We start from the raw sequence: 27,588 nt of genomic DNA, 5'->3' as shown, positions 1-27,588 counted from the left end.
TCGGGAGTCCGTCAGGGCCTGGGGCCTTGCCACGGTTCATATGACGAAGTGCCTCTTTAACTTCTTCTACACTCAGCTTTGCAACAAGGTTGTTTTTTGTCTCTTCAGGTAGGATTGCAAATTGTAGCTGGTCTAGAAACTGATTCTGTGCATTTTAATTTTCAGGATATTCAGATTTATACAAATGTTCATAATATTTGGCAAAAGCATTGTTTACATGTGTTGGATCTACAACATTTTCTCCATCGTGGAGTGTAATTGAGTTACAGGCTCTATCTGATTGTATTTTTTTGAGCCTCCAGGCCAGGAGCTTCCCTACCTTCTCACCCTGATCGTAATAGGACTGTTTCAGCCATAATACGTTTGTAGCTATTGTGTTAGCGCTGAGTTCATTATATTCAGACTTTAATAATAGAAGTTTCTTATATTTTTCAGTGTCATCCTGATGGTACAAGTGGTCCTGCAATTCTTTTATTTGTTTTTCAAGGTCCTTTAGTTTACTCAAATGTATTTTAGATTTACTTCTCGTATAGCTTATTATTTCCCCCCTTATATAGGCCTTAAATGTCTCCCATTTTATCGAAGCACTGGTTTGGTTAGTGTTGAAAGAGAAATAAATCTGTTATTTTTCCTTCTAGAAATTCTTCAAACTCAGCAGATTTCAACCATTTCGCTTGGAATCGAAAGGGGAGTGGATGGGAGCAAACATTGGGCATTAGTAGGGATAAGATAACTGGGGCATGATCAGAGAGTAAAATAGTTTCATACCAACATTTCTGAACCAGAGACACAAGACTGGAGGAGACCAAAAAAAAATCTATACGCGAGTACGTTTTGTAGGTGCTGGAGAAACATGAGAACTCTGCTTTATCAGGGTGAAGATGTCTCCAAACCTCCACCAAATTAAGGTCTCGCATGAATTTCCCAATAGTTCTTCTTGCTTGTTGGTGGGAGGTGTCAGAGGTATTTGATCTGTCCATTGTAGGATTAATCGCACAGGTAAAATCACCTCCAATGATGTACTGGCCACTATAAGATGACATAGTTAGAAATAAATGTTGGTAGAAAGCAGGATCATCCCCATTAGAGGCATATAAACAAACCAGATTGACTAAAGTTGAAATTATAGTACCACTAAGTATAATAAACCTCCCAGAAGGATCCAAGTATGTATCTCGTAATTGAAACGGAATTGATTTATGGATCAGTATAATGACACGTCTAGAATGAGAGGAAAAACTAGAGAAGAATACCTGTCCAGGCCATCTGGACCTCACCCAGTTAATATCCTTCTCCAGCCAATGCGTTTCTTGTAAAAAGCATATTGTGGTCTTCATCTGCTTTATTCTGCCCAATACTTGCTTAAGCTTAACAATTTTATTTAGGCCGCGTACATTCCAAGTGGACACATTTATAGTAGAGCTACCTGACATAATAAAATTGACTTTTTATTGGATTATGCCAAAAGAAAGTGGCTGTACCCTTTTCAATTTCACATCTGAGTTTTGTAGAAACCTTAAATACAAACAACCTTGAGTGAATCTCCCAAAATAAAACCCCGCACATTTCCCCAAACGAAATGTGACTGTGAACCCCTCTAGACTAAGGACTTGGGTTAAACTAGACATTTCAACCACGATGTGGAAAACGTACAACTACGTACACATAAGGCCACAAATGTGTTCGCAATAACAGTAGTCTCCGTTGAGAACACCAGCACAGACCAGCAAGAAAACCAGTGGCCTATACCGGCCCCCAACAGGAGAACTTTGACCAAACAAAAAAAATTAAAATAATAATAAATAATAATAATAATAATAATAAAGATAAATAAATGTTCAAATTAAATAAATAAAATAAAAATAAAAAAATAGAATAAATTACAAAAAAAAAAAAAAAAAAAATTTTTTTTTTTTAAATAGAATATTATAATAACCTATATGCCCCTGAATGTAGTGAAATAAAATATATATCGTAAAATATGCATAGTCAAGCCCGTCACTTACTTATAGGAACATCGCATTGCAGACTGTCACAGTGACAGTCGGCGTCTCACAGAGAGAAAACTAACGCCGTTTCTGAACTCAGTCGTCATCGTTGTCAGCAGCTGGTTGTGGTCTCAGTTTCTTAATGTAATCTTCAGCCTCTCCGTCCCACTTGAAGATGATACGCCTTTCGTTGTGTGTGATCATCAGCTGGGCCGGGTATAGCATCCCGTAGCGGATATTCAGAGCGTGCAGCTTGGATTTTACTCCATCGAAGCGCCGCTGCTGACGGCGGGTCTCCGGCGACAGGTCAGGGAACAGGCTGATCCGATGGTCCTCGTAGAAAATCTCCTTCATTTTTCTGGCAGCGGTCATGGCGTTCTCTCGATCCCGGTAGTTCAGGAACTTCATGATCACTACCCTTGGCGTTGTAGCTTTAGGGTTGTGCGCTCCAATCCTGTGCGCTCTCTCGATGATGGGGGGGCGAAGTAAAACAACCACCGAGCGCGTCTGTGAGCCATTTCTCCAGAAATCCACACACGTCTTTACCTTCAGATTTTTCGGGTAATCCCACCAAACGGAGGTTTGAGCGTCTGTTTCCATCTTCATAACTTGTAATCTTGCTGGATAAATCTGTAACAGTTTGCTCAAGTTGTTGAATTTGACCTTGGAGAGAGGTTACATCATCTTCAGCTTGTGATATTCGCTCTTCCGCCTCATCGAGTCTCCGTGAATGTGCCTACACATCCCCTTTCACACTTCTGATAGCTTCCAGTGTATCAGCTGAGTGTTTCTCCATGTCGGCTTGTAATGAGCGAATAGCGTTGAGGATTTCGCTGTTAGTAGTTGTCTCTGGAGCAGCGTCCTCATGGTGCGGCGGCAGCGTAGCCTTGTTAGCATTAGCTGTAGCAACACTAGCGCCGTTGTTCGATCTAGTTGTTTTTGTGTTTTGCTGGCCTGGTGTGGCATTTTTAGGTGGTGGCATGATGAACAAGAAAATATCAAAGACGAGAAGGCGTCAAAAAAATAGTTGGTCAAAAGTTGAGGATCGATTTGAAGGATTTAGTTGCGAGCCACTCACACTGCGACCTCGACCAAGCAGCCATAACCCGGAAGTCCCGGGAAAGGTTCATTTTAAGTAGATTTTCTACTCGTACTTTAACTTGTCCAAAAGTGTTGGACAAGTGTTTTACTATTAGTGTTTTATTAGTTTTTAAGTGTCTTAACGGTTTTGCACCCTCCTATTTATTTGACCTGCTTTTACCATATCGACCCTCACAACCCTGAGGTCCTCCGGCGCCGGCCTTTTAATTACTAGAACCAAGACACACGGGGAGGCTGCATTCAGGCCCCGTTTGTGGAAAAGCCTGCCAGGGAACCTCAGGCCTGCAGAGTCCGTTGAGGTTTTTAAAAAAGGGTTAAAAACTCACCTTTTTAATCAAGCTTTTAACTGATTTTTATATATGTGTATGTTTTTACATATTTATGTACGTATGCAGATATGTATTGTATCGATTTATTTATCTACTTTAGCCATTATCTAATTTTGTTCTTTTATTAGGTTCTTAACTGAATTTTTTAACTCTAATGGTTCCTCTAGGGGTCACTACACTGGTGGGGGCCAGGTTCCCCGCTGGTGGTGCCGTCCCGTGGGTTTCCTGCCCCGGGACCTGGCTGGTCCCCCACGTATGTGGTGGGATAAACTGGTCTGCCCGGCTCACTGGGGGAACTGTGGGGCGGCGCCCTCTGTGGTTAGAAGTTGGTCTGCCCCCAGTGTGGACGGCCCAACCTTCGTCCTCGGTGCCCTGCCATGTCTTCATGTCACCAGGCATGTCATCATTTATGTGTGTGTGTCTGCATGTGTGAGTCTGTGTTCATTTGCTTTTTAATTATCTATTTTATCTCTGCACTGTTTTTAAATCATGTTAAACACTTTGTATTACTGTGTTGTATAAAGAGTGCTATATAAAGTTAATTGATTGATTGATTGACAATGGAGCAGAGCCAAAATATGTGTTTGTTCAGCCACAAGTCCACACTTTCTTCAGCACTTATTGTTACCCCCACTCCCACAATGTAGAGATTTTAGTGGAGTCCTGAAACATGGGATTTTGATGACTTCACATTTAAAAATTAAATGCCTCATTTTGAGCTCATTTAAGTTAAACTGATTAAAAAACAATAATACAAGAAAAACAGCAATCATCAACTGAGGTATGCCTCAATAAATAAAGCAGATACTCAGTGTTTTTAAGAAATGTTTACTTTAAATCATAAAATAAAACCAACATCAAATTTAAAGTGCAACAATGAAAAGCAACCAACACTAAAATCAGTCAGACACACTTAATGTGTTTAGTCTCATCATTAACCACTCTTTTGATTTAAGGTCACAGTATATGGTCTTCAAAATGTTTTTACTTGCAAAGTCATCAACTATGTCCTCATATGACAGCAGCTTGCTCATCTCATGTTTGTTTTTATACAATTACAGACATTTTTAGAGACAAATTGTGCTATTGACAAGTTCCAGTCTGGTTTTAGATCCAGACATAGCACTGAGTCAGCACTACTAAGGTGCATAACGACATTGCCTTGTCCTTGGATGCTGGGAACCCCGCTGTGTTGGTGCTGCTGGGCCTCACAGCAGCCTTTGATACAGTCGACCATGCAGTCCTTCTCTCTCGCCCAGAGCAGTATGCTGGTATCCGTGGCACCGCCCTCCAATGCTTTAGGTCATACTTAGCAAACAGGAGCTTCTCTGTCCTGATTGGTGACCTCTGCTCTTCACGTGCATCTCTCCCTTGTGGGGTGCCACAGGGATCTGTTCTCGGCCCTGCCATGTTTTCCTTGTATCTGCTACCTCTGGGATCAATTATAAGAAAACACAATCTGTCCTTCCACCTCTATGCTGATGACCTGCAGATATATTTACCCATAAGACCCAACGAAAGCACTGCTCTTACAAGGCTAATGGATTGTTTTACTGATGTAAAGCAGTGGTTGGCACACAACTTTCTGCATTTAAATGACACAAAAACAGAATGCATCTTGTTTGGCACATCACCGATGGCGAATGTTTTTAAAACACACTCTGGTGCTCTGGCCCCCTATTTTAAACCACTTGTTACAAATCTTGGGGTAACGTTTGACAACGGGCTTAAATTTGATAAACAGATTAGTTCTGTGGTCAAAGCCAGTTTTTATCAGCTCGTCTCCTGGACAAAGTGAAGCCGTTCCTGAATCAACAGGATCTTGAAAAGGCGATACCTCTTTTACTAGCTCCAGACTGGACTACTGTAATGCCCTCTATGTGGGCCTCAGTCAGTCTTTATGTGGGCCTCAGTCAGTCTTTATGTGGGCCTCAGTCAGTCTTTATGTGGGCCTCAGTCAGTCTTTATGTGGGCCTCAGCCAGTCTTTATGTGGGCCTCAGTCAGTCTTTATGTGGGCCTCAGCCAGTCTTTATGTGGGCCTCAGCCAGTCTTTATGTGGGCCTCAGCCAGTCTTTATGTGGGCCTCAGCAAGTCTTTATGTGGGCCTCAGCCAGTCTCTATGTCGGCCTCAGCCAGTCTTTATGTGGGCCTCAGTCAGTCTTTATGTGGGCCTCAGTCAGTCTTTATGTGGGCCTCAGTCAGTCTTTATGTGGGCCTCAGTCAGTCTTTATGTGGGCCTCAGCCAGTCTTTATGTGGGCCTCAGCCAGTCTTTATGTGGGCCTCAGTAAGTCTTTATGTGGGCCTCAGCCAGTCTTTATGTGGGCCTCAGCCAGTCTTTATGTGGGCCTCAGCCAGTCTTTATGTGGGCCTCAGTCAGTCTTTATGTGGGCCTCAGCCAGTCGTTATGTGGGCCTCAGTCAGTCTTTATGTGGGCCTCAGTCAGTCTTTATGTGGGCCTCAGTCAGTCTTTATGTGGGCCTCAGCCAGTCTTTATGTCGGCCTGAGCCAGTCTTCCCTCTATGTGGGCCTCAGCCAGTCTTTATGTGGGCCTCAGCCAGTCTTTATGTGGGCCTCAGCCAGTCTTTATGTGGGCCTTAGCCAGTCTTTATGTGGGCCTCAGTCAGTCTTTATGTGGGCCTCAGTCAGTCTTTATGTGGGCCTCAGTCAGTCTTTATGTGGGCCTCAGCCAGTCTTTATGTCGGCCTGAGCCAGTCTTTATGTGGGCCTCAGCCAGTCTTTATGTGGGCCTCAGCCAGTCTTTATGTGGGCCTTAGCCAGTCTTTATGTGGGCCTCAGTCAGTCTTTATGTGGGCCTCAGTCAGTCTTTATGTGGGCCTCAGTCAGTCTTTATGTGGGCCTCAGCCAGTCTTTATGTCGGCCTGAGCCAGTCTTTATGTGGGCCTCAGCCAGTCTTTATGTGGGCCTCAGCCAGTCTTTATGTGGGCCTCAGCCAGTCTTTATGTGGGCCTTAGCCAGTCTTTATGTGGGCCTCAGTCAGTCTTTATGTGGGCCTCAGTCAGTCTTTATGTGGGCCTCAGTCAGTCTTTATGTGGGCCTCAGCCAGTCTTTATGTCGGCCTGAGCCAGTCTTCCCTCTATGTGGGCCTCAGCCAGTCTTTATGTGGGCCTCAGCCAGTCTTTATGTGGGCCTCAGCCAGTCTTTATGTGGGCCTCAGCCAGTCTTCTATTACACGTCTTCAACTAGTGCAGAATGCCGCTGCCAGGTTTTTAACAAACTCCTCCAGACTGAACACATTCCCCCTGTGCCGTCGTCTCTCCACTGGCTTCCAGTTCATTTCAGAATAGATTTTAAACTTCTGTTTGTTTTTAATGCCATCAATGTCCTGGTCCCTCTTACCTGTCTGACATTTTAACCCTCCGTGACCCTGGAGGGCCCTGGTTCTTCTTACCTGTCTGACATTTTAACCCTCCGTGACCCTGGAGGGCCCTGGTCCCTCTTACCTGTCTGACATTTTAACCCTACGTGACCCTGGCAGGGCCCTGGTTCTTCAGGTCAGCGTCTTTTAGACATCCCAAGGTGGAGATACAAACAGTGGGGTGTCGCTCTTTTGCAGTCGCTGCTCCCAGACTGTGGAACAAACTGCCCCCCGACATTCACGCCATCACTGATCTCGGCCTTTTTAAATCAAAACTGAAGACTCACCTTTTTAAGTTGGCTTTTAACTCTGCCTAGGGCAGTGTATTTTACTCTGTATGCTCTGTTTTATGATTTTCTGGATGGCTTCAACAAACTGCAGCACCGCCGCACCTCCTACAGACAGCACCTGTGTTCTATTTTATTTTTTGTTTTTATGTATTTATTCGCGTATTTACTTCCTAATGTATTGTTTTAGCTTGTAAAGCACTTTGGATGTCACCGGGTGATTATAAAAGGGCTATAGAAATAAAGTTGATTTGATTTGATTTGATGGTTGATGTTGATTATTTCAGGACCAGTAAATCGATACTGTCCCTGGATGACCTCTGACCTCTGGTAGGTCTTGGTGAACTTCAGCTTTGAGAAGTTCCTCTGCTGAGGCCACAATCACAGACAGAGTGAAGCACATTCTCATGGCCATCCACAGACTGGGTTGCACTTGTGGATGAAAGTGAGAAGCTCTAGAGCAGTTATGTCATCAGAAGGTAAGGTTGGCTGGTTTACCAACTACAGGCAGCTGACCTGGAGAGCCAGAGCCGTGACATTATAAGTAGATCTACTTCTACTTATAATGATAAGCTACTCACATGGATCACACTCCTCAGCCTCCCCGGGAAAGTCTATTCCAGGGTACTGGAGAGGAGGGTCCGGCCGTTAGTCCAACCTTGGATTCAAGAGGAACAATGCGGTTTTCATCCTGGTCGTGGAACACTGGACCAGCTCTATACCCTCCACCAGGTTCTCCTGATGGTGGAACACTGGACCAGCTCTATACCCTCCACCAGGTTCTCCTGATGGTGGAACACTGGACCAGCTCTATACTCTCCACCAGGTTCTCCTGATGGTGGAACACTGGACCAGCTCTATACCCTCCACCAGGTTCTCCTGATGGTGGAACACTGGACCAGCTCTATACTCTCCACCAGGTTCTCCTGATGGTGGAACACTGGACCAGCTCTATACTCTCCACCAGGTTCTCCTGATGGTGGAACACTGGACCAGCTCTATACCCTCCACCAGGTTCTCCTGATGGTGGAACACTGGACCAGCTCTATACCCTCCACCAGGTTCTCCTGATGGTGGAACACTGGACCAGCTCTATACTCTCCACCAGGTTCTCCTGATGGTGGAACACTGGACCAGCTCTATACCCTCCACCAGGTTCTCCTGATGGTGGAACACTGGACCAGCTCTATACCCTCCACCAGGTTCTCCTGATGGTGGAACACTGGACCAGCTCTATACCCTCCACCAGGTTCTCCTGATGGTGGAACACTGGACCAGCTCTATACCCTCCACCAGGTTCTCCTGATGGTGGAACACTGGACCAGCTCTTTACCCTCCACCAGGTTCTCCTGATGGTGGAACACTGGACCAGCTCTATACCCTCCACCAGGTTCTCCTGATGGTGGAACACTGGACCAGCTCTATACTCTCCACCAGGTTCTCCTGATGGTGGAACACTGGACCAGCTCTATACCCTCCACCAGGTTCTCCTGATGGTGGAACACTGGACCAGCTCTATACCCTCCACCAGGTGCTCCTGATGGTGGAACACTGGACCAGCTCTATACCCTCCACCAGGTGCTCCTGATGGTGGAACACTGGACCAGCTCTATACCCTCCACCAGGTGCTCCTGATGGTGGAACACTGGACCAGCTCTATACCCTCCACCAGGTGCTCCTGATGGTGGAACACCGGACCAGCTCTATACCCTCCACCAGGTTCTCCTGATGGTGGAACACTGGACCAGCTCTATACCCTCCACCAGGTGCTCCTGATGGTGGAACACTGGACCAGCTCTATACCCTCCACCAGGTTCTCCTGATGGTGGAACACTGGACCAGCTCTAGACCCTCCACCAGGTGCTTGAGGGTTCATGGGAGTTCGCCCAACCAGTCCACATGTGTTTTGTGGATCTGGAGAAGGCGTTCGACCGCGTCCCCCGAGATGTCCTGTGGGGGGTGCTCCGGGAGTATGGAGTCCGGGGTCCCTTGTTGAGGGCTGTTCGGTCTCTGTATCTCCAGAGCAGGAGTCTGGTTCACATTGCCGGCAGTAAGTCAGATCTGTTCCCAGTGCACGTTGGCCTCCAGCAGAGCTGTCCTTTGTTACCGGTTCTGTTCCTTATATATATGGACAGAATTTCTAGGCACAGCCGGGGGCCGGAGGGGGTCCAGTTTGGAAACCACAGGATCTCATCTCTGCTATTTGCGGATGATGTGGTTCTGTTGGCTCCATCAAGCCTGGATCTCCAGCGCGCACTGACACGGTTCGCAGCTGGGATGAGGATCAGCACCTCTAAATCCGAGGCCATGGTTCTCGACCGGAAAAAGGTGTCTTGCCCCCTCCAGGTCGGTGGAGTGCCCTTGTCACAGGTGGAGGAGTTCAAGTATCTTGGGGTCTTGTTCACAAATGGGGGGAAGATGGAGCGTGAGGCCGACAGGCGGATCGGTGCAGCGTCTGCAGTTATGCAGACGTTGTATCGGTCCGTCGTGGTGAAGAAGGAGCTGAGCCAAAAGGAGAAGCTCTAGATTTACCGGTCGATCTTTGTTCCTACCCTCACCTATGGTCATGAACTATGGGTCATGACCGAAAGAACCAGATCCCGGATACAAGCGGCTGAAATGAGCTTCCTCCGTAGGGTGGCTGGGTGTACCCTTAGAGATAGGGTGAGGAGCTCAGTCACCCTTAGAGATAGGGGGAGGAGCTCAGTCACCCTTAGAGATAGGGGGAGGAGCTCAGTCACCCTTAGAGATAGGGTGAGGAGCTCAGTCACCCTTAGAGATAGGGGGAGGAGCTCAGTCACCATAGAGATAGGGTGAGGAGCTCAGTCACCCTTAGAGATAGGGTGAGGAGCTCAGTCACCAGGGAGGAGCTCGGAGTAGAGCCGCTGCTCCTCCACATTGAGAGGAGCCAGCTGAGGTGGCTCGGGCATCTATTTCGGATGCCCCCCGGACGCCTCCCCAGGGAGGTGTTCCGGGCATGTCCCTCCGGTAGGAGGCCTCGGGGCAGACCCAGGACACGCTGGAGGGACTATGTCTCTCTATGGCCTGGGAACGCCTTGGGGTGCCACCGGAAAAGCTGGAGGAAGTGTCTGGGGTGAGGGAAGTCTGGGCAACTCTGCTCGGACTGCTGCCTCCGCGACCCGGCCCCGGATAAGCGGTAGTCAATGGATGGATGGATGGATGGATGGATGGATGGATGGATGGATGGATGGATGGATGGATGGATGGATGGATGGATGGATACTCCACATCAACTCAGAACTGAGTTTTACTCTGCAAATATTCACATATGACTGTGCAACTTGTTTATGATAACCTTATTAAAACAGTGTTTCTGAATGATTTAACATGCACCAATAAGAAAGAATATACAATACAATAAGAAAGGGTTCGGGACACTCTAGAACCACATGTGGCTCTTCAGCGTCCCCTGTAGCAGTTCCCTGACATTTTCAAAAAATTATTTGTAAATCAACATTTTTACTTCATTTGAATTTCATGCTGATTTTCAAAAATATTAAACTGGGATATGAATAAAATATAAAACATAAACAAATACCCATAATACTTAAACTGTGGAGGCTGAGAAAGATGAGACGGACGAAGGAGTCCAGTAGGCTTTTCTTTATTGCCTCCAGCAGCATGACAGTTCACCTGCCAAACATTTTTCTTGGGCGTCACACTTCCTTTTTTAACCTCTCCCCGTCACCAACACACCCCCACACCTCAATGACACACCCACTCCATTCTGGTTGCAAGAACCTCCCTCCACCTGGGTACACCACAAAATACTAATTATATGTACTGTATATAATACAGCAAAAATGGTTGAACTATAATTATTTAAATTGCCAGTACAGAGGGATTTTTTTTAGGAAATATAAAGAAAAAAGAAGAAAAGGAATTAAGGAAAAAATAGAAATTAGGAAACAAAAAATCTAGTATAGCTAAAATGCACGGCGACTATGAAGAGTTAAACAGCTCAAGCAGGTAAAATAGCCCAGATGCATAAAATAGCTAAAGGGGAAATATCCATGAAAAAAAGGAAAAACGTAAAAAAATACATGCTAACGTACCTGCACCAGCTAACGTACCTGCATCAGCTAACGTACCTGCATGAGCTAACGTACCTGCACCAGCTAACGTACCTGCACCAGCTAACATACCTGCAGGAGCTAATGTACCTGCACCAGCTAACTTACCTGCATGAGATAACGTACCTGCACCAGCTAACGTACCTGCACCAGCTAACATACCTGCAGGAGCTAATGTACCTGCACCAGCTAACTTACCTGCATGAGATAACGTACCTGCACTAGCTAACGTTCCTGCACCAGCTAACGTACCTGCATGAGATAACGTACCTGCATGAGATAACGTACCTGCACCAGCTAACATACCTGCAGGAGCTAATGTACCTGCACCAGCTAACTTACCTGCATGAGATAACGTACCTGCACCAGCTAACATACCTGCAGGAGCTAATGTACCTGCACCAGCTAACTTACCTGCATGAGATAACGTACCTGCACCAGCTAACGTTCCTGCACCAGCTAACGTACCTGCATGAGATAACGTACCTGCATGAGATAACGTACCTGCACCAGCTAACATACCTGCAGGAGCTAATGTACCTGCACCAGCTAACTTACCTGCATGAGATAACGTACCTGCACCAGCTAACGTACCTGCATGAGATAACGTACCTGCATGAGATAACGTACCTGCATGAGATAACGTACCTGCACCAGCTAACGTACCTGCACCAGCTAACGTACCTGCACCAGCTAACTTACCTGCATGAGATAACGTACCTGCACCAGCTAACGTTCCTGCACCAGCTAACGTACCTGCATGAGATAACGTACCTGCACCAGCTAAAGTCCCTGCACCAGCTAACGTACCTGCACCAGCTAACGTACCTGCATGAGCTAACGTACCTGCACCAGCTAACGTCCCTGCTCCAGCTAACGTACCTGCATGAGATAATGTACCTGCACCAGCTAACGTACCTGCATGAGATAACATACCTGCACCAGCTAACGTACCTGCATGAGCTAACATACCTGCACCAGCTAACGTACCTGCACCAGCTAACATACCTGCAGGAGCTAATGTACCTGCACCAGCTAACTTACCTGCATGAGATAACGTACCTGCACCAGCTAACGTTCCTGCACCAGCTAACATTCCTGCACCAGCTAACGTACCTGCATGAGATAACGTACCTGCATGAGATAACGTACCTGCATGAGAAAACGTACCTGCATGAGCTAACGTACTTGCACCAGCTAACGTCCCTGCGCCAGCTAGCGTATCAGCACCAGCTAGCGTATCAGCACCAGCTAACGTCCCTGCTCCAGCTAACGTACCTGCATGAGATAATGTACCTGCACCAGCTAACGTACCTGCATGAGATAACATACCTGCACCAGCTAACGTACCTGCATGAGCTAACATACCTGCACCAGCTAACGTACCTGCACCAGCTAACATACCTGCAGGAGCTAATGTACCTGCACCAGCTAACTTACCTGCATGAGATAACGTACCTGCACCAGCTAACGTTCCTGCACCAGCTAACGTTCCTGCACCAGCTAACGTACCTGCATGAGATAACGTACCTGCATGAGAAAACGTACCTGCATGAGCTAACGTACTTGCGCCAGCTAACGTCCCTGCGCCAGCTAGCGTATCAGCACCAGCTAACGTCCCTGCACCAGCTAACGTCCCTACACCAGCTAACTTACCTGCATGAGAACCAGCTAACGTAACTGCATGAGCTAACGTACCTGCACCAGCTCATGTACTGAAGGAAACTTCAGTTCAGGATGGGAGCTGGAGATAAAACAGGCTTCAACGATGCTTCTTCGTTCAGTTAAAAAATGTTTAATATTCATCAAAAAATCAAAAGCTACTGACATGACAGGGTGAGAGAAGCGACTTCCAATAGGCAACTCCGACACACACAGGAAGCTTTGTCGCATCACATGCTTCACGTTCGTCAGCAAACACATGCAGCTAATTAGCACAATACAATGTGGCACTACCCTACACCTGACCCAAGGTGAAGGGGAAAGAACAGGTTAGACTTGAGGTGTTTTCTTCACTGTTTCCCTTCTTCATGTTTGGCAAACTAGTCACCATGGCAATAAGAGAAAATGATCAAGTGCAGAAGACGCTACTGCAGATGACTGACGCTAATCATGACAAAGATGATGTAGTGTTGGATGGTGAATTGGTGGAGATATAGCCATTTTAGGTGATGATTCTTATTATCACTTGGATGGTTTGTTATATATCACTTTGTTATGTAGAAGCCCCTCACTATAGTGTGTTGTATCAAAGGACAGTAGATAGATAATATTATATTTTTTTGCTTATATTCATATAATGGTGATTTGTTGATGTTTTGATTTTGTATCTACACACCTTGTTTTGCAAGGATACTGGTTGTTGTTTTCTTTTTCTGTTTGCCTCAGGACAAGAATGGGGATCAACTACTTTTGAGGTTAGTTGTGAGATCCTGACGCTCTGACATGGACAATGGAGCTGATCGGAGGATGCTGAACAAAGAACACTGTTCAGGCCCAAGTCGTCTTCATACTGGGGTCAACGCCAGTGAAGAGGCTCCAGTGGGGCTTCTCTGATGTTCTTTCACACAATACATTCTGTTTCTTAGTTTGTTTCTTGCAAATCTTTAATTTTGATGGATAATATCGATGCAGTAGTAGTTTTATTTACTTTGGTTCATGTTTATGTTCATGTGGTTGTATGTTTACCCAATATGTCGCCTTTATGGGGAAATACACCAACTGTTGAGTAAATGTATGGGAACCTCAGTTGTTTTGTTTTGTTTCGATATTCAGGGATGTCGGGGGCTCGGCAGGGACAGGGACTAGCCGAAGTGTTTTTGATTTTGCTTTCTGGGGTTTCCATAGATGATGTATGTTCTATGCTTCTGTCTTTGTGATGTTCTTCATTTACTTAGGTAGGGGTGCGATCGGCAGCTACCGGCAGAGGAGTCATGGGAGTGGTTTTCCTGTAAACTGATGAATATACAATTTGGATACGATTTCTGCCAACAGGCTCCCATACCCCTACCTTTACAGTGGTTGTGAGGTGCAGCATGACGGCGAATTTTGTTGTGGTTATTTTATACATTATTCTGTTCTTATGCATGATATCTGTTCCTTTGTTAAGCAAGGCTCATTAGCCTTGAAGGGGGATAATATGAAGTATATTTTCTTATATCTTCTCATATATGTTTTATTCCTTGTTTTACTATCATGATGTTCTGCTTTGTAGTATTCAGGCCAGCTCCAAAGAGTCTGGACAGAGTCAAATGTTAGGCCATATCATATTCTGTTTGGGTTTCTGGAGGCTAGGAGATGTCTTAAGTGAGACCTGGTGCTATGGCATCTGTGATGCTTAAGCCGCGTCTCCACCGCACACAAGTGCCGGGCCGGAGCGGAGCGGTTCGGAGCAGTTCGGAAGCACAAACCCCGACCGAACTTTTGGATCGCGTCTCCACTGCAGAGAGGAGCGTAAAAAGTGGGCGGGATGTTGAGCGCCGCGTAATGACGCAGGGGGTGACGTCATCACGCAAGAACGAAGCGCGGCAAAGGATTGTGGGAAAAGCTCGGAGCAACATGGAGGATAAGTGGTGGTCGTTGCTGTGCTTGCATGGTTCTTGTTTTACGTGCAAGAACACGTTTTGCTGGAGGAAGCAGTGCTGCGCGCACACAGGAGAAGAATGACATTGTTGCGGTCGATAGCGTTCCCGACACACGCGGTGGACAGGAGAAGAAGGAGACGCAACGGTAAGCAGCCTCACGACAAACAAACATTCTCTGTGACTTTCCAACAATGTAACTGCTGCTATAATACATGTTTAACCTTTAATGTGAGCCAGACACAGCTTATGAAGTGTAATATGACCTCGTGATAAACGTAGTGAGTTCATAGAGTTGCCGCTACAATTCACAAAAGTGAAATGTTCATGACATGTGACTAGTTTCATTACCTGATTATAGCACGTTGGCTCCTGTTTTTACAGTCATTACCTGATTATCTAAAGAATGAGGTTGTTATGACCATTGTGGCTCGTCCACAAGTTGTGCATGTTTGTGTTGTTCCATGTTTCTTTGTAGTCATGTCCGTGCATCAGCGTCATTTTCACGTGTTTTGTCCATTGCGCGTGTTGTCCTCCACATCATTCGACCAAGTGTTTGTTGTATTGTAATTGTACAAAGCAAATTGGAGTAGTTGTGTATTCAAACATGTAGCATGTGTGTACAGCTTATATGTTGTTATGATATGAAAATATGTGCTCTGTATGTGTTTCAGCTCATGTTGTTGCTCCGGAGTCGCCGCAGAGGACCTGCAGTGTGGAGTGTGAACCGAAGCCAGGAGTGGTGGGACATGATGGTCCCTGGGTTCACCTGCACACAGTGGGTCCACAACTTCCGGATGTCTGCAGAGACTTTCAAGTACCTGTGTGACCTGGTTCGTCCAGCGATGGAGAGCCAGGACACAAACTACCGCCTGTGTGTCCCCCTGCAGAAGCGAGTTGGCGTTGCTTTGTGGAAGCTCGCCACTAATGCTGAATACCGGAGTATTGGCCATCTCTTTGATGTCAGTAGAACCACAGTGTGGCGGTGTGTGAAGGACTTCTGTGACGCAGCGTCTCACTTGTTGGTTCCTGCTCACATCAACTTTCCCAACCAGGAGCGGCTGCAACACCTGGCAGCCTATTTCCAGAACCGGTGGGGGGTTCCGCAGTGTGTTGGTGCCCTTGATGGAACACACATTCCGATCCTGGCACCACAAGACTTCCACTGCGATTATTTTAATCGTAAAGGCTGGCATTCGATCATCCTCCAAGGAGTCGTGGATGGCAAGGGGCTCTTCTGGAATGCGTATGCAGGCATGCCGGGGAGCATGCATGATGCCAGGGTCCTGAGACTGTCCACACTGTGGGAGCTGGCTGACCGGGGCTGCCTTTTCCCAGCATGCACCAGAGACATAGGCGGGGTGAATGTTGGCTATTACATCCTGGGGGACTCTGCCTATCCTCTGCAGAAGTGGCTGCTGAAGCCCTTCCCTGACACTGGCCATCTGACTGCAGAACAGCAGGTGTACAACCGCAAGACTTCACGGGCTCGTGTGGTGGTGGAGAACGCCTTTGGCAGGCTGAAGGGTCGTTGGCGCTGCCTTCTGAAGAGGAACGACAGTGACATTAGCCTGGTGAAGTCCATGGTGGTGGTGTGTTGCGCTCTGCACCACCTGTGTGAGTCCCATGGAGACTACAGCGACCAGTGGGACACACCAGCAGCTGCAGCAGACCAGCCTGCAGAGGCACTGGCTCCGGGTGCAGATGAGGATGGCAGGACGTCAGAGAGGCTGTAATGCAGTATTTAAATGCATAAAGACCTCCTGCAATGTACATAGTTCCTGTAAATATATGTTCCAACCACAGTTGCCTCCTTGTTGTCCCTCCTTATTTAAAGTGTTTATCCTTTCTGAAGACAGCTTGTAATATTTCAGCTTATAGTTACTACACAGAATATTCCAATATTTACATTGACACTGGCTAACACCATGCTCAGGAGCCATTATAAGGGCATTCGTTTCATTCTGCACATATGGACTTGGTATGTATAGTCAATATAATTATAGTAAATGTGTTTCACATAATGGGGGGGGGGGGGCAATATCCTATGGAGCAAAGTGTAAGATTTGATTAAATTAATACACTTACCTTTACTTAACATATTCAGCATCACAAATAAATGACATGTCAGTTTCACTGTTGGCACAGTGCCATATCTGTATTGATGGCATGATATGGAAAGTTGCTACTTCTGTGCTGATATTGATTCAATGAACACAAACACGTATGGAAAATCAAAATTGTATTAACAACACAATAACAACTATTTACATTCACAACTATGTACACTATTTGGAGCAGACGGGGAGGGGGATGGAGCAGACGGGGAGGGGTTGGAACGGCCGGCGAGGGGGATGGAACGGCCGGCGAGGGGGATGGAACGGCCGGCGAGGGGGATGGAGCTGACGGCGTCGGGGACAGATGGCGGGCGGCGTCACTGATGCCGGAGGAGGTGGACGCTGGCTCTCCCATACTCCCACTTCCTGAAATGTAGCATAGCCCACATGCTAAATACACGACAGGCTAGCATTAAGACCGCGCTAGCGGCTGAAGCTAACCAAAACAAACAGCATTTGGCATTGTTTTCAATGCAATTGTTAAAAGAAAAGCTCTGAGGAAAGCCGCGGATGAATGCATAGTCACACGGGTTTATTAACTACAGTGAGCAGAGGTTGTCAGCACATTTTGGAGCATTCAACTCACCGTTCTCCTCCATCAGCGACTCCAGCAGCGCCGTTGCCGTGTCCACGCCGCCTTCACGTCCCTGACTCGCCGGTCGGTGGCCATAAATGGCATCCATGGCCTCATACCAGCGCCAATGCTTCCGCTGAGATCCGGTCCTCCCGTTGTGGTCCTTCACCCGCCCGGCGGTAGTCCTTCACCTAGTCGCTGCGAAGCTGCTTTAGCTTGCAGCGACATTGCGCTGGCGTGCGGACGAAGCCATGTGCCGCCATCCGTTCCACCACCACTCGAAATATATTTTCATTCCGCACCGCCCCGTCAAGCTCCTGCTGGACTCCCTCCTCTCCTATAATGGAGAGGAAGAACTGGACCTCCGCACCACCGGTCCACGTATTTTCTTTCGCCATCTTGTGAAATGAAACCCGTGTGTTGCCGTGTGTAGAGACGGGACTTCCGAGAATGACGTAAATCACTGACCAATCAGCAGACAGCAGCTCAAGCTCAGACCCGTTCCATGGTCCCCGGCACCCCAACGGATGGGTAGCGAAAAAGCGGTCGCCTTTGGAGCGGTCTAGAGCGGTTTAGACTGCATTCCATGTCGTGAGACGCGAGCCGGAGCGGTTTAAACCCGTCTAGGCTGGTACTTTTTGTGCGGTGGAGACGGGGCTTTAGACAGGAGATGGAGCCCAACATAAGGGTTGGGCCTGAGCTCTAAGCTCCTCCTATGCGACTCCTACCCTGATTTAAAATACATCGCACCTGTATGGTAGTGATGAGAAACCCGACTCCTCGAACGGACTCACGGGTTTTTGACTCGTTCATCCAAGTGAATCGGTCATTTGAGTCATTTGAGTCATTTGATTCAGTTGCGCATGCGCACTATTTCCACCCGCTCCTGGACCTGGAGGCTGAACATGCGACATGAACCAGGGGGAGAATCATGTATTCATAGTAAAATGATGAAACACTTCTGAGGAAAATAAACAATAAGTACACATTAGTTTTTAGTGATCCTGGTCTCCTTATTCTAGATTATGTGTGTTGTTTTTGAGGTTTAGTTGAATCAGAAAATAAATTAGATAAATGATTAAACTGAATAAATACCTGGCATCCAGAATGGCAGATATACAGTATATATTAATGTATACATATGTTTTTATAGTTTTTTTTCTTCCAACATTCTGATTTTCTTTTTTTACTAGTATCTAATAAATAATCTAATAATAAATAATGTGACGTTCATAGGGCAGAACTAATTATAGGGGACAATATTAAATGTAACACAATACACGCTACAGTGGTATTTTAACATTGTTTATTGTGTATTTAGCCATGTATTATTCATGTATTCATCTCTACAAGCTTTGTGAAACAAACAATGTATTGTTTTTTTCTCCGCCGTCACTCGGAGATTTTCAGGTGAGGGAGGGGGGGAGGGCTCACCGCTCACCACTCATGAGGTGAACGACACAGCGGAAGTGCTACTGACCGATTCAGTGAACGACTCTTTCGAGTTTCGAGGTGAGTCGGTCATGTGCGCTGAACGACTGAAGCGAGGGGAGTCGGTCATGTGAGCTGAACGATTGAAGGGAGGTGAGTCGGTCATGTGAGCTGAACGATTGAAGGGAGGTGAGTCGGTCATGTGAGCTGAACGACTGAAGGGAGGTGAGTCGGTCATGTGAGCTGAACGACTGAAGGGAGGTGAGTCGGTCATGTGAGCTGAACGATTGGAGCGAGCTGACTCGGTCATGTGAGCTGAACGACTGAAGCGAGGGGAGTCGGTCATGTGAGCTGAACGATTGAAGGGAGGGGAGTCGGTCATTCGTGCTGAACGACACCTCCAAGCTGACTGGAGTGTGCTGAAAGCCTCATGTGAATGTCAGGAGCCGGAAGCTGCTGTGCTTAGCAGCTGGCGTTACAGCTACAACTGCTTTTAGCAGAAAAAAGACAGAAAGATAAAAAATTCTTAAAATGCAAATGTTGATTTTTTTTTCTGTCACAACCTCAAAGGTAAATGTGAAACATCACAATTGAAACGTCAAAAACGAAAATTTGGAATAGAAAGTAAACAGAAACTGGAACTTACACTTAAATGAATAAATACGAATAAAATAACTATGTGCAAAATGTAAATGAAGGCGTTTCACAAATTATGAATTAGTGCAAATCTCGTAAACAATCTTCCAAAGTAAATGGAAAAGATCCGTTCTGAAGGCACTGATGTTGCCACGATGCACAGTTTGGTTTTCATAACCTCCACTGTGTTTTTGAACACTGGGGCACCAGATCTCCACCACACAAGAAGGTCGGCCGTTCGGGAAGGAGTTGCTCAGATAGGAAACCTTTCACTTCCAGCATTTTGATTTTCTTCTCACAACTCTCAAAAATAGTTTTACTTCTATTAATAAATAACGTGATTTTCAAAGGGTGAAACTAATTATAGGGGACAGCATTGAAGGCAACAAAGTCGTATTTTTAACATAATTTATTGTGTATTTATTTCTTCAAGCTTTGTGAAACAAACAATGTATTTTTTTTTCTTCTCCGCTGTCACTCAGAAACTTTCTGAGCGGAGCGCCGCTGCAGATTTTCAGGTGAGGGAGGGGGGGAGGGCTCACCGCTCACCGCTCATGAGGTGAACGATACAGCGGAAGTGCTACTGACCGATTCAGTGAACGACTCTTTCGAGTTTCGAGGGGAGTCGGTCATGTGCGCTGAACGATTGAAGGGAGGTGAGTCGGTCATGTGAGCTGAACGATTGGAGTGAGCTGACTCGGTCATGTGAGCTGAACGATTGGAGCGAGCTGACTCGGGCATGTGAGCTGAACGATTGAGGGAAGGTGAGTCGGTCATTCGCGCTGAACGATTGAAGGGAGGTGAGTCGGTCATGTGAGCTGAACGATTGGAGCGAGCTGAGTCGGTCATGTGAGCTGAACGATTGGAGCGAGCTGACTCGGGCATGTGAGCTGAACGATTGAGGGAAGGTGAGTCGGTCATTCGTGCTGAACGATTGAAGGGAGGTGAGTCGGTCATGTGAGCTGAACGATTGGAGCGAGCTGAGTCGGTCATGTGAGCTGAACGATTGGAGCGAGCTGAGTCGGGCATGTGAGCTGAACGATTGAAGGGAGGTGAGTCGGTCATGTGAGCTGAACGATTGAAGGGAGGTGAGTCGGTCATGTGAGCTGAACGATTGGAGCGAGGGGAGTCGGTCATGTGAGCTGAACGATTGAAGGGAGGTGAGTCGGTCATGTGAGCTGAACGATTGGAGCGAGCTGACTCGGGCATGTGAGCTGAACGATTGAGGGAAGGTGAGTCGGTCATTCGTGCTGAACTACACCGACAAGCTGACTCGAGTGTGCTGAAACTGCCGCACGTGAATGTCAGGAGCCGGAAGCTGCTGTGCTTAGCGGCCCAGCTACAAGGAGGCTGTAGCAAAAATGACTCAGTGAATGAGTTAATGAACGTGAAAACTCGTGAGTCACCGTTCAGTAAAGTGACTCGCGGGTTTTGAACGATTCGTTCAAATTTGATCATCACTACTGTATGGTTAGACACTCAGAGAATGCAGTGGAGGAGCTCAGAGACATTGTTGGTGAGTGGCTTCACATTTGTTGAACTATTTTGACTTCCATGTCATTTGACCCTAATTTAAGGCTAAACTCTAGTACCATAGTGGTTGGCCTGACCAATTTGTTTGCAGAGGCATGATTTAGTCAAAATTCATTGTTACTGGGTGCTGTCTGGTCCACTTGAGATACATGCGTTAAGCGTAAGGATTTTTGGTTGAGTTAGATAAATACGTTTACATAGAGACTAAAATGAATAAATAAGTTATGGGTCAAATACATTGTAAAAAGTTAGACTTTGATTAAAATGGTTACAATGCATACATCAAGGTACATGATTTAATTTTACAAATGGAAAACATTTTAGGTTGAAACAATGTATTAAATAGCAGAGAATTCAGTTAATAAATTAATTATTTAAAATGAAAAAAGCTCAGGGTGTTAATTGATTGGAAACATTTGAACAGCTTATTTCTTCCTTTGTCGCTTTTTTACCCTTTTCTTTAAGGTTTTCAACCTGTTATAAAAAGCTGGAAATAAACTTTTTAAAAACTGAGTTGGCATCGCGTCGTTGTCCTTGAGCTCCATCCATGTCCCGTCAAGCTGGGCAAGCATCGAAGAGGAAATAAGCTTGACAGTGACCTCAATCTCATCACGTATTTGTAAAGGAAATTGACCCGTCACTACTTTTGTCATTCAACCAATTAACAGGTTCTCCAGTTTGAACACACAGACACAACAATATCAACACAATAAGGAAAAAGGCTCCCAATACCATGCCTATTATCTGAAAGATTCTTGTCCATGACATTTTACCAAGCCAATCTTGTAAGGACGTTATTCTAGTGTTCCAGTTTCAGTCTGCTACAGGTTTGTCGTGTATCTTCTATAATTTCTGTAACACTTTTGTCAGATTACCCTCATCCCCTGTGTGAATAGGAATCGCTAAGCAACACTCTTCACCAACGTAGTCACACACTCCTTGATCACCTGCCAAAACTGTGTCAATCATAAACCTATTCTGCAATGCCATAAGAGATGTAGCATGCAATTGTTCTCGCACCACCTCTACCGCACTCATTGTCCAATTTATGAATCTTTGTTGGTTATACCATAGATTATTTATCCATCTACTATTCCTTGCTGTGTATTGTGCATTTATCACCATTCCCCAGATTGGTATAAGACCAGCTCGTTGACCGCTAATTATCCAATCATCCCCTATTGCTTTGTGTTCACAAGGGATCCTATACGGTTCTTGATTAGCAGCTACATATACTCATTCATCTTCTTCCCAGGCTGCGTCTGTATGTCTTTTTCCTCTATCTGGCTCAGACAATGGTACACCCAGCACTGTCACTTGACCAGTTAGCATAGCTGGGGTGCATAAGTCTGTCCATTCCAACGCCAAGCTGGTTCTCAATTGCATATGACTCTCACATAACCATAATATCAGCTAATGGGTGCATGCCACGCCACAGGGAGGGAATCAAATGCTGCGCTATCAGTTGTGATCCATTCATTACATTTATATAAGTTCTTTCCCGTACTACCTGCTCACATTGTAATTTTGACGTATTGTTTGTGTTACACACTCTAACAGCACTACTCGTCTCATTGAGTCAAGGACTTGACATCTGTACCTCAATCAGCTTGTCTTCACATCTAATTCTATTATCCGTTCTGCTGGACGAGCCGAGAACCACCGTGGAATTACTTTTCCTTTTTCCTTTTTTTTCTTCTTCACTGGATCCCAAGTGTGCAGTGGCAGCGCACACTCCTCACGCATGCAGACCTGAACCCCACTTCTTCCCCCCCTCCTCACAAGAAGCGCTCCTGGGATCATCCTATGGACTTTCCCTGTCCACAGACCAGTTGAGCTTGTTTCCCTGGGACGCCAGAGAAACCAGCCCGCAGCCGGGAAATCAACGGACTTTCCCCCGCCAGCACGTTCACCCTCGTCCCACTGAGTAAGACTTAGAGTCTGGGCAGGCAATTAGAATAACGTGACTTTAATATTGCTGTGTGTTTATTATTGTGTTGAAGTCAGGGACGCCGATCCCGTCTGTTCAACCAACCTGTGTCTGCGCGTTGGATTTACATCCACGCGAACCTCCGCACTGTGCATCTCTCTCTCTCTCTCTCTCTCTCTCTCTCAGCTGCTCCGGGTGTCTAGATCCTGCACATTCTCATATCTGGACTTGTGGACAAACTGCACAGTTACACACACGGCGGGATTGTGCAGTTAGACAAACCCTGTCCACTGCTTCTTCTTCCGCTCCTCTTTCTCTTCTCCTCTCCCCCACTAACAATCGCAGCTCAGCAACAGCTGTTCCCCGCTTGTGCGACCATGTGTAGTTCACTGTCCCTGGGAAAACTCGGTCACGAGCCCCCAGGCGCGCTCCAAGCAGGCTCACGAGCCGTGCACGAGCACAGTGACGTCACGCCGTCCAGAAAGAGTGCGTCGAGCGCCTCTGGTGGCCGCGTGGGTGATTGCAATCTCTTGAGAGGCCGCCACCTGGTGGACACGTCGGGTCATTGCATTCTCCCTCCGTGCGCCGCCGCGCCCCTAGTGGTCGTTACGGTTACTACCTCGAACCAGACGCCTGCCGCCACCTGGTGTCCGTTCGAGGTCATTGCACCCCACTCACACTGACCCTCCAAGGTCCGCCGCCACCTGGTGGACACTCGTGGTCATTACATCCCCACTCAGGCTTACACACACTCACACACTCTCACACACACACACACACACACACACACACACACACACACACACACACACACACACACACACACACACACACACCCTCTTTCTTTGTACATAGTGTTTGCTGTTTAATAGATTAGATCTCCGTGTTTGATGTTTATTACTTGATTGTGTTGTTTTAATGAATAATTCCTGAATTATTTTTTAATAAATACATTTTGTTAATAAACACATTTTAACTGAATTGATCGATTCTTGGTAATCATTGTGTATTTATTGTTGACAATTCACTGGTTTGTAACAGTCTGTGCTCGAATCTCACACCTTCCTTGTTATTTAATATTGTTATATTTACACAGAAATATTAACTAACTTAAATAACCTTTTGACAAACGAGACTGAAATTTGGTATTAGCTATTTCCAGCTTAGCTGGTGGTGCCCCGATTCAATTATTATTTGATAAATAACCAATTATTCAAATTAATAATTCTTCATTAATAAATTATTTTTGGTAATTTATTAACTTTTGAGTAATTACTCAATTACTCTAGGAGTTGCTGATGAGTAACTAACCATTTACTTCATTAGTAATTCCAATTTTTCCTAAATTACTTACAGTAATCTATTACTTTCAGTAATCCATTACTTACAGTAATTATTAATGCTAATTACCAACCATAAATCCCAACACAAGCTTTTAGTTAACATGGCTGTGATTGGTTTTATCTTTATTCCGTCCGTACTATTTTATTGTGTCCATACTATTTTACTGTGTCCCTACTATTTTATTGTTGTCCATACTATTTTATTATTTTTATGCCTCTGTGAAGCACCTTGTGATTTTATCTGTGAAAGGTGCTATATAAATAAAGTTTCTTCTTCTTCTTCTTCTTCTTCTAAAGCCATGTTTTCACCGCACAAAAAGTGCAGGGACGGAACGGAGCGGTACGGCAAACACATTGTGGATGAAGCACAAGAAAAACAATAAAAATCAAAGAAATCAGTTTGTGATCTTCAACCCAATCCTCAATAGAATCTTCTTTGAGCCGCAAGATGAAGATGGCCCTACTGTTTCCTGGTCAGGAGAAGGTTTTGAAGAATGGGATGGTTGGAAGAATTTGGACCTGTGGATGACTCTGGCTTCCACAGGTCCTAAATTTTTTTTAGGATTGCTCCTGTAAAGACAAAGCTCTTTAGGTTCCAGCAAAAATGGTCATAAGCACATTTTCCTTTTCATGACTGCAGCGATGTTATGGGTTTGTTCACGGAGACCCCAAAGCAGAGACTGACACAGATTCAGAAATAAGGCTTTAATATTCTCAAAAAAGGTATACAGGGAGCTGGCAGGCCAAAACAGGAGTCCACCGGCATAAACTCTGCAATGCAGCGAGGAACCACAACGACCACTACACCGTGGAATTATCTGGCAAAGTAGCGGAGTGAAGACCAGTGCCTGTATTCACGAAGCGTCTCAGGGAATACTTATCTTAGCCTAAAAGTTGCTTAGCTTAAAAGTGACTCAGGAAGTATCTAAGAGTAACTCTTAGCAAGGAGTTGACAGCAACTTTTATCTTAATGAGGGGGTGTGGTTGACCCTGTTGCTATGTATGATATCTTCGACCCAGCCTGAGCAGCACCATCTAAAGTCAGTAACGCCATTTTTTTAGATCAAACCAGCTCTATCAAATGATAGCAACACAAATTTTCAGATTGAGACATGCTACCTAAAGACAGTAACGCAATTTTTCTAGCTCAAACAGCTTGAGCAGCTCTATCTAAAGGCAATAACATGGTTTTTCTGGAGCACACCAGCCTGAGATGCTCCATCGCAAAACAGTAACGAGATTTCTCTAGATTAAACTAGCCTGGGCAGCTCTATCTGAAGATAGGAACACCATTTTTCTCGTTGAGACAGATGATGTGGTAAAGAAACCTTAAGTCACTGCTGTTTGTGTGTGTGTGTGTGTGTGTGTGTGTGTGTGTGTGTGTGTGTGTGTGTGTGTGTGTGTGTGTGTGTGTGTCAGTCAAGGATAAACATGGCGTAATATAAGTCTGGTCCTGAAAGTTTTGAATTCATTACAACTATTTGATCAAATGCTTTTTTTCGCATGTGTTCCGCGGTCAGCTGCTCTGTGTTCCGCTGTCAGCTGCTCTGTGTTCCTCTGTCAGCTGCTCTGTGTTCCGCTGTCAGCTGCTCTGTGTTCCGCGGTCAGCTGCTCTGTGTTCCGCTGTCAGCTGCTCTGTGTTCCGCTGTCAGCTGCTCTGTGTTCCGCGGTCAGCTGCTCTGTGTTCCGCTGTCAGCTGCTCTGTGTTCCGCGGTCAGCTGCTCTGTGTTCCGCGGTCAGCTGCTCTGTGTTCCGCTGTCAGCTGCTCTGTGTTCCGCGGTCAGCTGCTCTGTGTTCCGCGGTCAGCTGCTCTGTGTTCCGCTGTCAGCTGCTCTGTGTTCCGCTGTCAGCTGCTCTGTGTTCCGCTGTCAGCTGCTCTGTGTTCCGCGGTCAGCTGCTCTGTGTTCCGCGGTCAGCTGCTCTGTGTTCCGCTGTCAGCTGCTCTGTGTTCCGCTGTCAGCTGCTCTGTGTTCCGCGGTCAGCTGCTCTGTGTTCCGCGGTCAGCTGCTCTGTGTTCCGCGGTCAGCTGCTCTGTGTTCCACCAGTAAAAGTCCTCGGAGTAAAGCAAAATGCCAAAAAAGCCTCAGGTGGAGCCGACGACTGAGGAGGACTACGTAAGCCTCAGTCCACTCAAGGAATTAATGGATCAACAAAGGGACATGTTTAAGGAACTACTTCAACAACAACAGGAGAACTTCAAAGAGAGAGAGAGGAAACTGAAACATTCATTTTAACTGCAAAAACTAAACTATGTTCACACTAAACTCACCACTGTAAAGTGTCTGTTTCAGTCAGACACACTGAAGCAGGAACCTCCGATGTTCCTGGCAGTCTGGTTGAAGTTGGATTTATTTGAGACGGTTTGGCTCCAGAACTTCAGCTCAGGCTCTCTGTTTGTCTCCATGGAGCTCCGATCAGGACTCATCACATTTCCAGGACTCATTATCCATCTTCGGGTCCTCATACACACTGAGCAATATTATAAATGCGTTTTTTTTGTTTGTGCTTGTATTTTTCATTACCTAAAGTAAAGATATAAGACCTTTACTCTGTACAAAAAAGGCCCATTTCACTCAAATACTGTTCACACATTTGGCTAAACTTGTGTCAGTGAGAACTTCTCCTTTGACAAGATGATCCAACTCACAGGAGGCAAATGAAGATGCTGATTCGGCGACGGGATTATTGCACAGGTGAGTCTGAGGTTGGACAATTCCACTCGTGAAAAAATGGGAGCAAAAACACATGTTGCATTTATGTTTTTGTAGTAATTAATGATTAAATCATGACATTTGGTGGATAACTGTGATTCTTTCACTCTGCTCTGGACCTGGCTGGTAGGTCGTGGTGAATTGTAGTTTTCTAAGACTTTTGCACAGTACTGTCAGTATATATAAATACATACAGTATCTTTGTAACAGGAAGACAGAACATCTAGATATATCTGACATTTATAGACTGTTACTTTTCATAGGATTTTTTTTTTTCAAATGACAAGAACGTGACATGATCACAAGTCTGATTTTCACAAACCTAACGTGTTTCCAAAACGAGTTTTCCAATATTTAATTAATTTTTTTGTCTATTTGCCTCAACTTTGTTTATTGTTATTTGGCTGAAATGATTGTTGTCATTTGTGGTTACTCTGTTGTGCTGTGAAAATGTACGATACAAACTTGTTGATGTTCCCACTGTGGTCCAGACACTGTTTGATATATATAAAAGCAGTGATGTGTTGTGTGCCTCCAGCTCCATGTCATTGTACA

At 45.8% G+C, this 27,588-nt stretch overlaps 1 protein-coding gene across 1 annotated transcript; it reads left to right on the top strand.

The window, feature by feature from the left end:
• Positions 1-15,510: 15,510 nt before the first annotated feature.
• Positions 15,511-16,494, top strand: LOC308135579 (uncharacterized protein; the record flags this gene model as incomplete). Its single annotated transcript, XM_080503630.1, has 1 exon — positions 15,511-16,494. One exon carries the CDS (start codon positions 15,511-15,513, stop codon positions 16,492-16,494), a length of 984 nt encoding a protein of 327 aa, XP_080359756.1.
• Between the last annotated feature and the right edge of the window lie 11,094 nt (positions 16,495-27,588).

Source organism: Blennius ocellaris (genome assembly GCF_963422515.1).
Source record: "Blennius ocellaris genome assembly, chromosome: 10".
Lineage (NCBI taxonomy): Eukaryota > Metazoa > Chordata > Actinopteri > Blenniiformes > Blenniidae > Blennius > Blennius ocellaris.
Note: the sequence above shows the minus strand (reverse complement) of the source record. Positions and strands in the feature narration are given on the sequence as shown.